This window comes from Vulpes lagopus, chromosome 2 (assembly GCF_018345385.1).
Source record: "Vulpes lagopus strain Blue_001 chromosome 2, ASM1834538v1, whole genome shotgun sequence".
In the NCBI taxonomy this organism is placed as follows: Eukaryota; Metazoa; Chordata; class Mammalia; order Carnivora; family Canidae; genus Vulpes; species Vulpes lagopus.
In genome coordinates this window covers 79,378,328-79,394,710 of record NC_054825.1, presented here as the reverse complement: position 1 = coordinate 79,394,710, position 16,383 = coordinate 79,378,328, and the positions used below count along the sequence as shown (strand labels likewise).

General features: G+C 34.4%; 1 protein-coding gene across 1 annotated transcript in view; it reads right to left on the bottom strand.

Moving 5' to 3' along the window:
- AQR (aquarius intron-binding spliceosomal factor) overlaps window positions 1–16,383 on the bottom strand; it is a 98,354-nt gene that overhangs the window by 35,508 nt on the left and 46,463 nt on the right. The window contains exons 14-19 of the mRNA XM_041744461.1: window positions 15,692–15,794; window positions 12,695–12,815; window positions 10,591–10,732; window positions 7,534–7,712; window positions 4,335–4,502; window positions 2,609–2,778 (exon numbers count right to left, since the gene is read on the bottom strand). Coding sequence (XP_041600395.1) covers window positions 2,609–2,778; window positions 4,335–4,502; window positions 7,534–7,712; window positions 10,591–10,732; window positions 12,695–12,815; window positions 15,692–15,794 — 883 coding nt within the window. The remainder of the gene's footprint in view (window positions 1–2,608; window positions 2,779–4,334; window positions 4,503–7,533; window positions 7,713–10,590; window positions 10,733–12,694; window positions 12,816–15,691; window positions 15,795–16,383) is intronic.

Sequence of the window (16,383 nt, the reverse complement as noted above, 5' to 3'; positions counted from 1 at the left end):
GATCTATGCCATATATGGAAACCAGAAGGCTAGGCTATTAATTACTAAGAATAAAATAATCAAACCAGCCATGTTTATAACATAAATGCTATACACTCCAACATGATAACAAAGTAAGAGGACAGTGCATGTTAATCACACTCTTCCCACATCACCTTCTGTTTATCATTTGTCTAATTCCCACTAGAATATCATTTCCATGAGAGCAGGGATCTAGAAGTTTGACTATGAGATGGATATATCATCGGATGGACAGATAAATGAGTATGTTTACATAATAATAGGTAAGACAAGTGCTCTACTCCCTAAGAAAATGAAAATTTTAGTAGGGAGATGATATATGTCCTCAGCAATGACACAAAGCAGCAGAATATGGTAAACAATACAGAATATTACAGAATACAATGGGAACACAGTTCCTAGTAGGTGAGAGATGCATGTAAGGGAGACTTTTAACTTTAGGAAAGGTTTCATGGAGGAAAGTGGCATTTCAATTTAGCTGAAAGCAAAGGATCTGCAAAGGAGCTTTGGTTTACTTCATCATTAATGGAAAGTCAGAAATGTTTTGAGAAGCTGACTGAAATGATCAGTGGAGGCAATATGAAAAACAGGTGACTGACGAGGACAGAGATAGGGGTAGGGCAGAAGAAACTATTCAGGCAAGAAATAAAATATCCAGGTACGAACAGGCTGTACGAATTGGAAAAGAGAGAAAGAAATAAGGGATGCTGCCTGGGTATATAATGAAATACCAAAGACACCAAAAGAGTATTCGTCCTTTCCCAAACACAGCAGAATTCATCACTGCCCCTTGTTTCTTGGATGGGAATCTGAATGCCTCTTTTGACCTCCCATGATACTTTTTTGTTATTGTTTCTTAAAGTTTATTTTTTTAATAGTCTTCACACCCAGCCCGGGGCTTGAACTCATGACCATGAGTCACATTGCTATTCTGACTGAGCCAGCCGGATACCTCTTCCATGACACTTTTACCTGCATCCTTCTGATGACTTTTGGCAACTTCTAACATTTCATGGCAGTTATTTATTAATATTTTTAACTTCCCTTATTAGTAGTCTAAGCTCTTTAAAAATACAAGCTGTGTCTTACTCATCTTTACTGGCTCCACACAACTTAGCACAACATCAGACACACAGTGGGTATTAAATAAAATGATCAAATGAATGAACATAAGGAACTTTTTTCATTTTTAGTAAAGTGACTGAAATTCAATCATTACTGAAAAACAAAACAGAGACAAACAAAAGAGAGACCTTACCCTCACAGACCTGCATTCTAATGTGAAGTCAGATAAATAACAAATACATAGTCATCAGGTATAATAAAGATTGTGATGAAAAATAAAGATAACTCCTTAGGAGTTAATATCTAAGTAAAGTTGACATTATACAGTAAGGGAGTGAACCATGTAAATACCTGGGAGGAAGACTGCGCTGGTAGAGGGAACACCATGGACAAAGGCTTGGATATTTAAAGGACAGCAAAAAGGTCAGCACATCTGGCATGGAGTGAATCAGGGAAAGGTGTTAGAAAATGATGTTGAGAGAGGTGGCCAGAGGACAGATAATGAAGGAGCCTTTTGGATTATGGGAAAAATTTTCTACTGTGAGATGGGAAATCATTAAAGACTGTTCAACAGGGGGACCAAGGCATAATTTATATTCAGTCACCCTGTCACTCTGTGGAGACTAGCAGAAGGGGAAGAGCAGTCGAGAATGGAAGCAGGGATGTGAGAGATGATGGTGTCTTGAATGGGGTGTCAGTGGAGGTGGTGAGCTAACCAGACTGACTGATAGACTGGAGGTACAGTAAGACAAAAAGAAATCAAGAGTACTTCCACTGTTTTTTCTTCAACAATAGGGTAAAATGGGCAAATAAATCCCTTTGTATATGAAGTCTTCTTTTTTTAATCATAAAAACAGGCAAAAAAAAAAAAAGATAATAAACTGATAATGTACAGGAGGGGGGAGAGAAAGAAGAAACATACTTGTGCACAAGGTAGTATCACCAGATGTTAAAACCATTCCATGTTTACATTTTATAATATAGTTTCAAATAATTTTTAAAAAATCTTCTTTTATCAAAACTCCTTAGCTCATTGTTATAAAAGTAAAATTCTGTAGCCCCCAAACCTCCCTTTTCCTGCCAATGAGTAAAACACATTATATCATAAAGTAATTCAGAGCCCTGAGGTTTCACATCTGTATTCATAAAGTGATTTGGAAGCACACTTACTTTTGACTTAAAAAAGAACTCCCAGGAGACAAATAAGCAGTTTTCTTTGCCTTATACTGGCTATCCTGAGCATTTAATTGACAAAAAGCAATGAAGGAGACTGACCTGGATTAATTTATATTGTAAGTTTCTAAACTCATCAAATGACAACATGTAGACTAAATATAAAAGCCAAAGAAAATTAATTTATTAAGCGTATTTTAAGAAAATAAGAGAATTGTTTAGAATCAGAATAAAAGCAATGATCATTTTCTTAACAAAACATTCTTTTACCTAGTATCTACGTATTTATGTTTTAGAAGTTATTCAAATTGGACATGGTACATTTATAGTTATACAGCCTAAAAATTACCTTAAAGTTATTTTCCTTTGGTTTTCTCCTCATTATGATATTGAAAGTTTCATACACATCTTCTGCTCCATTTTGTATAGTATTGGTCATATCTTGTTGATACTGGTTTGGGTCCAAGAACACTCTAAATGTCCTTGACTCTCCTCTAAGATTGGGTCTTGGCTCAGGTCCTAGACATTTTGAGGAAGTTTGGTAAGTGAAACATGTACTTTTCAAGTATTGAAGTTAGCAGTATTCCTTTTCTAGAAATGATGAATAAACTGTCCACATCGAACTCCAGTCATTCCCTGACTAGAAAGTTATCTACTCATTTCAAATGCCTAGAAGCTGAAAATATCTTCTCCTTTCCCTCAATTCTTACTATTTTTTTTTCCAGAACAGTCATGTAATGTTTATGATGCAATGCCATGGACTGCAATTATCTGTATATGTCCTCAACCAAACTAAAAGCCTTGGAAGTCAAACAACTTTACTTCTGTTAGTTACTCAAAGCTCCATTACTGCCTTACATATAGTAAGCACTCGACTGATCACTCTTTTCATTCTTCCACATTCCATTCTTAGTATCACCAGTGTGAATGGAAATTTTATATACTAATGGCTGAAAGGTCAGAGGCTTTTTCTTGCCCCTTTGCTTTGTCTCCTTACTTTTGTCTTAGCCCTCTAACTCTGGTCCCAATATATGGCCATATGTTTACTCCATCTCTCCCATTTTCTTTTATTCTAGCCATAAGATCAGTTTAATTACCAGCACTTTTAGCAATGGTGCAATCTTAAAATCACAGGTAGAAATTAATCAAGTTCTGAGAGAAGTTTCGAAAACAAATTGGAAAATAAGCACTGGACACAGATAGATGTACTTGTAATTTAACAGTAAGTATGACAAAAAAGGATAACAGAAAGAATTTCAAAGAAAAGTCATTGATTAAGCCTAAGAAATCAAAGAGCTGACAGTCCTGTAAGGTGGTATTTCTAATGGGGTGAGGTCTGCATGTTAGGTATGACAATTCCTTCTATGAGGCAATTCTGTTTAAATTGCCTTTTTACATTTTTTTGTGTGAGAGAGAGCGGGGTGGGTGGGAGAAGAGCAGAGAGACAGGGAGAGAAGAGAATCTTAAGCACATGCTCTGTGCTCAGCACGGGGCCTGATGTGGGGCTTGATTTTACAACCCTGAGATCATGACCTGAGTCGAAATCAAGAGTCTGATGCCTACTGAACCACCCAAGCACCCCAAGGTAGTTCTGTTTCAATGTTTAGCATCCCTAAGTGGCATCCATCAAATGCTAATAGCTCACCAACCCTTACCTCTACCCTGTGCACATGAAAAGATAAATACTACCATACATTTCAAAATGCAGGGAGAGTCCAACTGAGAGTCACTGAATCAAATCAATAAAACTTAAGAAGGAAAAATAGGCAAATATATCATGGGAGGTATTAGAGATTTTAGAAAGCAATATTATAAAGTATTATAAAGGGAAGTTTTAAATAAAGATAATTTCAAAAGATCTTGTCCTTTCCAATAGCTAACAAAAAGTTTAGAAACCATATTATTTATTTCTAAAAGTGGGTAGCAGGTACCTTACACATATTATACATATAATCCTTTGTGTTGATTTAGTAATGTAAAATAACTAAAAAAATATTACCTAAGATGCATAAAGAAAAAAGGTACAGAAACATCATTATGTACAAATTCTCTTTCAAAAACATAGATTGCCATACCGTCTTCAATGACACGCCCTTTATCATCTAGCATGCCCTGGATTTCACAGCCTCTGACATAAACCAGGCCAATCTGCTCAATAAAAGGTCTCCTCCGGTCAAACTTCGTACCGTAAGGTTTTGTGGGACGTACAGTAACTAAAAAACATACATCATGCTTACGAAGACCTGGTAAAACACAAAGACATTTTCACTTATTAGAATGTTACGGTTTTCAGTCTTGTTGGCAAATTCTCATCATCTTAAAGAGATGTAAGAAACATTTAAAATACCAGAGGTGAACAATGATTTGCACTGTAATTATGGGTATTCCTATAATCTTTAAAATTCAATGTCTGACAGGAATAATTAAAATGAAAAGTTCTCTTTATATTAAAATTTGAAACGTTTATGCCATGAATACATTACTGAATAAGCCCTCCAAAATTGTTACAGCTCCAAAATTGGATGCTCATCATCATCCTTATTTTTAGCATTCTTAATAAGTAACCGAAAATATGGTTGGCATATAATCCATCTATATCATATTCAGCAGATTTCTAACATCAGTTTAAACCATCCATCATTGTCATTCTAACAACAGTCTAACTGCATTCCCTGAAAGAGGTCAACTCAAGCATAATTCATCAAGGCACAAAAGCATTGTTTATAGATACCATATTGAAAACAAGGTTGAATATATATAGTTTCATTTGGCAAATACTTTTTATAAATAAATGTCAAGAAATAGGAAACTTTGCCAAAGTCCATTAGCTTCTCAGTCATGAGACCCAATACTGGTCTCAACTGGATCCCCAGTTCCTTTAGAAGTAGAGACATGGAAAGACAAGGGACATAACTTAGATCACATATCGATATAACGTCACGCCATTTAACCTTCATTTTTTTCCTGATTAGTTTTATTAGCTACTATATGATACAAATGAAAGCTTAAACATTTTGTTTGCTCATAACCTTGGTAATAAGATACACAACTAAATCAAATCAGTAGTGTCAGTGTGTGGCTAACATTACTGGACCATTCTGGTTTGTTTTAATATGGAGCAGGGTTTAAGTGTACTAGTAATAATTGCTCTGATTCATAATAATGACTTCTTTATTTCCCAGCCAATTCTACATAAAGCAGGAGAAGCAACAGGAATGAAAGCAACTGTTCTACTATCTGAGCTGTACTGCCTTTAGTACTTCTGATCTGCCTAATTCATTACAACGTGTAAGTCTTAGTAGAGTCCAAGAGGTGGTCCTGAGAAGTAATGCAGTCCCTACCAATGTCACTTCTTGGCATCACTGAGGGATGACTGCCTATTCTCTACAAAGGCAGATCATTGTACTGTGGGACATGTCAGATCTACATTAAAAAAAAACCCTACATAAAAGAGAGCTCAACTACCTTTTTCCTTTCAACCATTTGTATCCACTCCATCTTGGCAATGCCTTCTGGAGCAAAATCCAGCATTTGTTTCATTAATTGTTTCCTTAATTTAAAATGGGATAATGGAGAAGATGAGGGCCTGAATTTTTGAAGGAACAAGAATGTTTTATATATTTAGCTTAAAGTCTTCAAAACTATTGTTTCTACAGGACAATATTCACTACTACTTATAAAATCTCCCTCTCATTTTTTTGCCTCTATTTTCTATTTAGTTACTCCATCTATGACGAACATAGGGCCTGAATTTTGGCTCTGGCCTCTCAGAAAACACTTCTCTCCCCACCATGCCCCCTACAATGAACCACCTATTTATTCTACGATACCCTATTGTTCCCTCTCTCACACATTAAATATATCCATTACATTTCTCATTCTACCAGAGACCTATGTTTAAAAGAATGAATGGGGGAAAAAAAAGGAGACAGTGTAATGTCCTCCTGATAGAAGTCTCCAAAGTAAGGAAGGAGTATAGGTAACTGTGTTGTAAAATAGTGTTTATTTTAATGCCTTCTTAAATGTCAAAGGTAGTAAGTGTAAAACCTTCTCCAGTAACTTAATGTCCTTCTTAAGGTTTACAATCATAAAGATAGATAGTACTCAAGATGTGTAACACATTAGATTAGATTGTAACTCTTTTGAAGGATACAGGAATCACAAAAACATTGTCACAAACTACACCCACTACAGTGGCCATTTGTTAAACATGTGGCCAGCTTTGCTGCTGGATTCCTCCAGAATTAATGGATAAACATACCATATAGTCCCTTGGTTATAAATAGCTATATCGGGAGCAATAATTTCTGAAAACTGATCCATCAAGGGACTATCACTTTTCTTCTGGCATGCCAAGAAGGTGGAAGGAGATAAAATCTACCAGCTACTGTTTCTCACAATGGACAGCAAGCAAGAGCTCTCATAAGACAGCTGAGAGAAAAATTTAAAGTGCCACTTAAAAATTAGGTCATGTGTCATTTCTGGCACAGGTGTTATCAATGTTTTTACTTTTTACTTGGCTTAGTAACTCTGAACATATCTGCCTCTAAATAAAATTTCTTGTGGAACTCCTGTCCCTAAAATCTTGCCTGGAAAGAACAGGGTTGAAATAACTCATCTAATTTCTCTGCATCTGTTATTTATCCTTGAATATACTTAATATCACTAATTCTTTATCTGACTTCCTCCCTTTGATGCAAATAGTGAAACTATTACTATTTCTTTTGGAGTTGTTTTACGAGGTCCCCTTAAAATTCCTTTTGAGGTTGTCTAATTTTGATTTTATATCTTTATTTTTCAGCAATTGTATGTATCCCTATTCTCTTCAGTTTGGCAGCTTTTATTATCTCTTAAGAATACTAATTTTCCTTATTAACTCTACATGCGTGCAAGTGATATGTGGGTTTCCCTCCTTTCTTTAATGATCAGTAATATTTTGCTTTTTTATATTGATCCTACAAATTCATAAATATTATTTTATTAAATTTGGGATTTAAAGAGCTCTCCTCTCAGCTTTGCAATCCGTAATTTTTAAAATACTGTGGTACACATGCTATTTTATGTTTTTTATTAAATTATTAAGACATTTAATTATTCTTGTATGCTCCTTGATACTTTTACTACTAGTAATCATAAAGACAATTTTTAAAGATAAAATTTCATAAATGTTTAGAAGGGTAATGTTGAGTAAAAGTGCTTTGACAATTTTCTAAGTGAAAGTCTATTAACTGAAAAGGTAAAAGCATAATTTTATGTTTTGAAATAGAAAATTACCTTCCCATTCATCTTTGATGTGATCTCTGACATTCAAATTGATGGTAACATCTGCACGAACTCGAGTTGGCCAGTTTTCACCTATGTTGGGCTTCGCAACCTCAACTACAGTGAAAGCCACAATGGGCTGGGCCATTCGTGCCCAACCACCAAACACTACACCACCATACTCAGACTGCCTGAAAACCAAAAAAGTGCATGATTACTCAAACAAAAAATGACTTTCCCCCAATTTTTAGCCAACTAAAATTAGTGAGGAACACACGTTTAGCTATTAAGCCCTGACATTAGTAACTCTTATTGCTAAATTAAAAAAAAAAAAAAAAAAAGGAAACTAAGTCCTGATATATAGGGAATATATTCATTAGCGTGAACAGGCAAATACGGTCAAATAAAGAAAGATAAGTAGAGAGGAGTATCCCCTACACAAACAGAAAAAAAGGTAACTCTATAAGCGTAAGAGTGGAGGCATTTTGTCAAAGGATCGTCTATTATAATAATAATAGAGTGATCTAGATTACTGTAATATATATTAAAATTATTATAGATTATTATAATATAATTCTTATCCTTTTCCTCTCTTCATCAAGATAGTCTCAACTGTTTACATCTTATTCATGTATTTAGGTATTTCTACAAGCTGTTTTAGGACAAACTAGAATTTTAAAAATCAAAAATCAACAAATGAGATCTATGCAAATGCTTGCTTTAGGGCATAATATTTAAATCATGTAAAACATACTGCCATGAACTGGGGGTAAAAATAATCAAGCTAGTTGTAATAACCAGAATCACTAACATTCAAACACCCAATCTTTCTTCTTATGTTAGTCTCACTAGTACTTTAGCTTTTACATTAAGTAGTGTATCTGGGAAATCTGTAACATAAATATAGCAGCAGCACTCCAAAACTGGAAAGTACTGCCAAAAATGACATGCTTACACAGATAACGAAAAACTGCCAGGTAAAGGCTTTGTGTCAGAAGAAAAAAAACTGTAGAACTTCACAACATCAAAGAGTGAAACTAATAATAATGATTACCTCCTCCATTTTTTACAACTTTACTACAGTACAGTTTACATATCATTAAATTCATTCATTATAAATGCACAATCCAATGATTTTTAGTACATCTGCAGAGTTGTGCATCTGTCACCACAATCCATTTTGAGAACATTTCCATCCTATGTGTAAAAGATCCCTCTTATCTGACTATAGTTGATCCTGTTCCTACCCCCAGGCAACCACTCATCTATTTTCCCCAACTCTTTTCTCCTCCCTTATAAAATCTACCTGTAACATGAAGCATTAAAAAGGACAGATTTCTGCCCCTCAGAAGTACATTCTCTCTCATGTTCCTCTGTGCTTTCAGCAGCCAGAAAACATGATCGTTAGCTACATGCACTGAGTAAAAATGCCTCTACCTTTCCACATTCAGCACACAGGAAAAAGAAAGAGAGCCTGGCCTCTTTTTAGATCTCATCATTTTTAACAGCCTTCAATGATGGGCAATTAGGAATGAAAATCCAGAAAAATGTATTATCACAAGTTAACTCCCAAAAGTGACATTTTCTTTCCCATAGCAGAAAATAATGTAAGTTAAGAAAATGTCCTTTATTAGTAGACCATAAGAACTCTAAGTGTTTTTGCTTTATTTGGCATTTGAGTAAAATATAAGGGAATTTTATTTGATAAACTGCTAGTTAGTAAATCCCTAGTTTGCAAAATGGCCAAAATTAGGTCCAGAATCTGAGCATGTAAACCCAAGGTAACCATAAAATTGAAAGGAAGCTTTCTGATCAAGCACTCCCCCAGGGTCCAAACAATGGGCAATAATTCCAGCAAAGCTGTGGGCAGGGATGATCAGCCAATGAGTATACAAACTTCACAGTGCTAGCCTGCCTACTGACTCAACTGATTATTAAGTTGAAAATACTTTATGTTGTGTTTTATAGTTTCACCCAGAATAACTTTTCACATAATAATTAAAAAATAGAACTGTGTATGAAATAAAATAAAATGTGGAAGTGGAAAAAAAATAGATCATAATCATAGCGTCCATGTAGCTCTCTGTAATTAGTAAGCGGAGAAGCCTAAAAGACACCTGAATCTGTTCACATTCAAAAACTGAAGCTTTTCATAAAGAATGCAGTATTATTGTATGCGTATGCATGCTATGACGAGAATGTAATAAAAACTCATTTTATAGAATTAATTTTACCAGCTTTTAGTCACTTGTGATATATAACTTACTCTCACCAATTTCATGCTTAGAATGAAACAGTGAATGAAGGGCATTTATCTCAAGTCAGTCATGTCTAAAAAAGCAAAACTGACCACCACAGATCTCATAATGCAGAGCTGCCTACAATAACTAGAATGGAAGTCTTTTCTTCACTAACAGAATTCCAGACATAAGCAAGCATGTGAGGAGTTGATTTTAAACAGAAGACTTCCTCACATAATGAGACCTACTCAAATGGTCCCCAAAGTAAATTCTGATGGTTTAAGTCTCTTCAAGGTAATACAGATGGAGGACCTGGGAAGACTTTCCAACATTTGATTTCCCTGTGATGCTCAGCAATGCTCCTCATCTCTTGCCAGGTCCCTTAGAGAGGCTAACTGAGATCCTGGTCACAGCCACAGAGCAGCTATAGTAGAAGACCCCTTTATCATGAGCTTCCAGGATTTAAACTATCCTGCCCTAGTACAGGCCTGATGGTCAGCTCATACCTTCTATTTCCTCTTTTGCTAATGTCCAACCTACTACTCTCCTCTTCATTTCTCCCTCCCTATCCCCCAAGAATGAAGACCTCTCTTCCCTTATTCTCAGTCCCTCAGTACCACCCTCAAGTACCCAGATACATATTTTATATTTTAGTACTTTTGAAATACTCTAATCCACATTAGAGAATTTCTCAGAGTAAATATCTCCTATTTCGGAGGGCATCTTCCTGCCAGGCATACTATTTCTAAATATACTCATGAGGTTTCTGATAAAGGTATATCAGTCACTGTTTGCATCTCTTCATTACAAGTGGAACCAATTTACTAACCATGGCTTCATTCTGCTGACACTATCCTCAATGTCCTGCCTAATTTCGTAAGTTGACTCTAAGCGGAAGAGATTAAAGTTCCTTAGGAGGTAATCATGAAGAGTCAAAAACTGCAAATTCAACTTGGGAAGAGCAAGACAACCTGAAAAAGAAAGCAGTATTCACAATTGAATTATGCTTTTAATCAGACAGCTACACTATGTATAAAGAAATGTACTACAAATTTGGTAAGAGTTTAATTTAATGATGTCTGCAATATAGCATATTTGATAAGGTCCTATTTTTATTTTCACACAGGAATTGAAAAACCAAGTTAACAAATGCTATCTATTAAGAGCTGGAAAGGAAGGATAAATATCACAAATACGTATACCATGCATCGATGATTCATATACAAAAAGGCTTCTAAAAAGTATCTGAATATACTTAAAATTAACAGTCTCGGGTAGTTTAAAAATTCTTTACCCTGTAATTTATATTTGGCAAAGCTCGAAGTAAATACTGACCATAAACTAAGCCCATGACAAATTTATCATGAAAGTTAATTAGTATGTTACAATGTATTAATCTACCTCCAGTGAGTACTATTGTGCTCTGAATCGTTGCCTTTTGGCTATACTTTATGGATAAGGTATTGGTTATGTTATTCCTGGAGCCACTTACCTTTTCTGACTACATTAATGAACAATATTCTTTCTAATACATTCATTAGCCGCTATTTCCCTTGAATAATAAGTGAACAAGCATTCAGCTGCAATACCAAAAAGGTTAAGAAAAACCAAACCTCTAAATAAACACATTTTTCTGGAAAATCATATTATTTTCATCATCTGTATCCATTCTTACCAAAGCAATAATGAACCTAATGGCAAAAAACATCAACGCAAAAAAATTTCATACCATTTATGTTAGTAATTCTAATCTAAGTATCTTTCAAGCCAGAGGCTGAGGGAACGTACCTTTTTGGAAAGTATCATTCTATTAAAAAAAATTATAATTAAAATGTCACCATTTTGCAACTGTCACTGAATTAAATCTAGCCATCAAGCAGCAATGGCTAGTTATATCTCACACACACACACAAAAACAATCAGACATTCTGTGCCTCTGATGAAAGAATACAGCACTACCAAGAATTTTGCCAGAGATAAAAACTCAGTCTGACCAAATCTCTGCATTCAGCTGCCAATATGCAAGAAAAATAAAGAGCAGAGAGACACATTCAACTGTACACTGAGTAGTCAATTAAGAAAAAAACTAGACTGTGGGAAACTACAGATAAAAAAACTCAAGTTCTTCAAAAGAAAAGGAAGGGATACAGGAAGGGATTCTGAAATCTAGCACAATTTTGGTGTACTGGGTATACTGAAGTTATGACTTTAAGGATATGACTCTGAAGTATCCATTTTTCTTTTAAATAAATTACCACTGGTGAGGTCTTTAAACGCTGTTGTTCAAAAAATTTCCTGAATTTTTTTTTTTGAAATATGCCTTCAAAATACGTCAGAATGTACTTCAGCATATGCTTAACTGTGGCAAATTCTCATCCTTAGCAGATGAACAAAAGCATTTAAGAACAAATCTGTTAAAATAGATATGTAAACAAACCAAGGAATAGCTACTTGCAGTCAAAACTAAGGATTTATTATTAACTAATGACAATTTTTTGATCATTAGTTGGCTTAAACAAGGAATTCAAATAAATTTCTAAAGAAGGCTTTGAAAAATAAGACATTACCAAGCAAAGCCTTTTACAGTGACATAATGAGAGATATACTTCCTATACTATTAGGTCTCCTTAAAACATAATTTTGTGCTTCCAGTCATATTTTATAAAGGATGACATATATATAATCCAAATATATATATACTGAGATGTGTGCAACACACACACACACACACACACACACACACTCGGGCATGGTTAAATTTAGTAAAAATCCTTAATGCTAAGTATTCAAAATACTGAATAATTTACAGCTTTAAAACTGAACTTGAGGGTACCAGAAATTTATACTAAGGATAGGAAGTAATTTCAGTTACATATGATAAATTCTAAACTATATTTCATGGTACACCTGAATCCCATACTTCTTTGCCATACCTTCCCCAGAATAGTACTCAGTTGGGACAATATTTTCATCCCATATGATTTTTTCAGTTGGATACAAAGGCATCTGGTTCAACTGCTGAATCTGAGAAATTCGACGTTCATGACGAGATACCTAAAACAAAACAAAACAAAACAAAACAAAAAAACATTATGCAGAAAGTTAGAAGTATCTTTTTATTTATTTATTTATTTTATTATTATTTTATTATTTTTTTTAGAAGTATCTTTTTAAAATCAAAATATAATTTGTGGAGAAATTCACCATAAAGTATAGAATGAGAAGTTTCAGGTCTTTCAGTTATGGTAGCACTTAACGAGAGGGGTTTTTTTTCCAATCTGTATTCTCCATAAATCAAAGATTGGAGAGGTACCAATTATGAGGGGCTTTGGAATCAGAGAGATCAGAGTTCAACTCCAAGTGCCTCTTACGTATGAGCTACATAAAAGCTGGGCATGCTCCTTCAACTTCCCTGATCTTAGCTTCCTTTTTCGTAAAACAGATAAAATACCACTCAGCTCTCAGATTTCTTATGAAAATGAAATGGAATACTGTAAAATAGCATCAAAGAGCTTGGCACATGCCAAGACCTTAAAAACTACAGCACTTAGTATTCACCAATGTTAAGACCTAAATTATAGTTTTCATTCCTATATTAATTAAACAATCTAGTAAATTTTATTTATTAAAAACCTGGGAGCGCCTAGGTGGCTCAGTTGGTTAAGTGTCTGACTCTTGGTTTCACACAGGTCATGATCACCAGGTCGGGAGACAGAACCCAGTGCTGGGCTCCATGCTCAGTGGGGAGTCTGCTTCCCCTCTCCTGCGCCTCATGCTGTGTGTGTGTCTCTTTCAGATATAAATAATTTTTTTTAAAAAAACCATACACGCAAAAACATCTGGCCTCAGTCTTCCTTGTAAAATGAAGAGTTGGACTATACGACCTTTATGTAGATTTCCATTGTTAATATTATAGTCATCTATCTCAAACAAAGAAATAAGCTTATTACCTAATTAATGTGTTAAAATCATGATACATGTGAAAAATATGTCACACTTTCTTCAGTAGATGGAGTATTTTTTTAGGAAAGAAAATAGTCTGATATCATCTAAACAATATACATATTTCAACTTTTTTTTTTATCATAATTCAGGTATTAAAGAATCCACAGCCTAAGGAAATCCTTTAGGAGAGAGAAGAAATGAAAGGTAATGCTGTAGCACTATAAATTTTTAAAACTGTTTTCTTTTTGGCATGAATATTTAAATTTCAAGGATGAAATCTCAGCTGTAAGATTATAAAAGGCATAGGATTATCCTTATACTTAAACCTATTGTCCATTAGAAACATTCCTAAAGAAATCCTCGTGTCTTTGTATAGTAAGGATTTATTATTAATCACCAAACCTGATTTATGAGAGAAGATTTCATGTTGTCAGAAAATAGGACAAGGAATTTTTTAGAAAACACTTGTAGTCAGAAATAATGAAAAGAAAGCAAAGATGGTGACCTAAGACATACATTTCACACAAGTAAACTTATCAATAAAAAGGTATTTTCTATACTTGAATTAAATTAAAACTCCAAGAATTTCTCTTCAACTGGCACTTAAACACCTGTCGTCAGGCTTAAAACACCTGCTACCAATAGCTTCTGGTTACTACACCCAAAACTAGCATTATCATCTTCTATACAGTAAAGGACTATATTTTACACCCCATATTAAAAGTATTAGTTTGGAACATAAATCACAAAACTGTGTGCTCATTATGATTTCATACATGTAAAAAAATGCATATACACACCCATATAGTGTAGGTTGTAGAGTTATAAAAAAAAAAACTAAAAACGACTCAACCTATAGTGGACAAAAAAACAAAAAATTAAAACAAGCTATTATTTTTTCACTCCTGCAACTGGCAGAAATTGGGATGACTCATAACATCCAATCTTGGTAAGGGCGTAAGGAGACACATTCCAATACATTGTTGGTAGCAACATACATCTTTCAGAGGATAATTTGGCTGCATCTTACCTTTTAAATAAGCACATGCTTCAATCAAACAATTTCACTTCTAGGTACCTCTCCTAAATGTCTACACGTGGGCACAAAGATTCTGTGCCACTATTTGTACGAGTGAAGACTGTGAACAACTTAAAAATTTGTGGTAGGAAAAAAAAAAAAAAAATTTGTGGTAGGGATATATTCATGCATGTTATGAATTATTTTGGTAAAGATAAAAATAAATTTCTTTTCCTCAATTTTTCTGTGAACCTAAAACTGCACTGAAAACAAAATAAAACTTTACCAAAAAAAGTTTGCTTTTTTTTTTTTTTTTAAAGATTTTATTTATTTATTCATGAGAGACACAGAGAGAGGGGCAGAGACACAGGCAGATGGAGAAGCGGGCTCCATGCAGGGAGCCTGACGTGGGACTCGATCTCGGGTCTCCAGGATCACACCCTGGGCTGAAGGTGGCGCTAAACCGCTGAGCCACCCGGGCTGCTCAAAAAGTATAGTTTGCTAAAGTTCATTATTTCCCAAAAGATTGAAAAATCCCTTAGAATTCTGAAACCACCAAGTCAGCAATAACTTAATTTTTCTAGATATTCCTGAGTTTTCTAATGATAAAGGAATGCCTTGATATTCAAGGTACCATATTTTAAAAACTTTAAAAATAAACCATTAGATAGATACGAACGTATATATGTATTACCTGTATGTGTAACTATGACCTCTAAAAGGAAAGAATGGTGTCAATTATCTATCTAGCCTCAATACCTGAATCCAGTGCCTGACACAGAAGCTGCTCATAAATGTTTGCATGGAATAAATTCATGCCATAAAGAAGTTTTAAAAGGTAAAAGACGAGAAAAGAGACAAGAAATCTAACAGATGAGAAATCGGACAAAAACCTTTAGCCCAGGATAAAATCTGTATCAATTCACATCTTGGAGATAGGGAAAACTTAAAGAATATTAACATTTACCAGCAATTCTAGAAGAAATTCTTTATCAAAAGTTGTGTCTTCATTTTTAGGAAGAGTTGGTAACAAGCAGAGATATGATGCCACCTGGTGGAGCGTATTTGAACTGCAGAAAAAGGAATACTCAGACCAGAATATTTAATTAGCTCACCTTGCTTCACTTTCGAAATGCATAATTTTAAAGACTGCTTAAAAAGTTTTACCTAGAAAATACAATCCTATGACACTGTAGCAAACAAAAAAAATTAGCAATTAAAGTTAACCTCCTTAATGAAGGTTCTCAAAGTGTCTTCTGCACCTCTCCTGTGGTTCCTGAGACCTTTGCAATAAATCTGCAAGAACGATACATTTTTCTATTAATATTAAGACATTATTTGTTTGTTGTTTTCCCCATCTTTGCATACACAGTGAAAGCAATTGTGGTAAAACTGCTGGCATAGATGAAAGTGGTGGCACCAACCAGGACGATAAGGAGCCATTCTTTCATTTAAGAATGCCCTAAATGAAGAAGTAAAATTAATTTATTAATTAAAATTAAATTGCTACTTAAAATTAATTATTAACATAATTAGATTTGGACTCAAGTAACTGTTTTTAAAAAATTCTGTGTGACAAGATAGTAAGTACACATTTTGCACACAGTTTTGCTTGAAAGAACTACTGACAAGCTATGGTTATATAGAACTGAATAAATG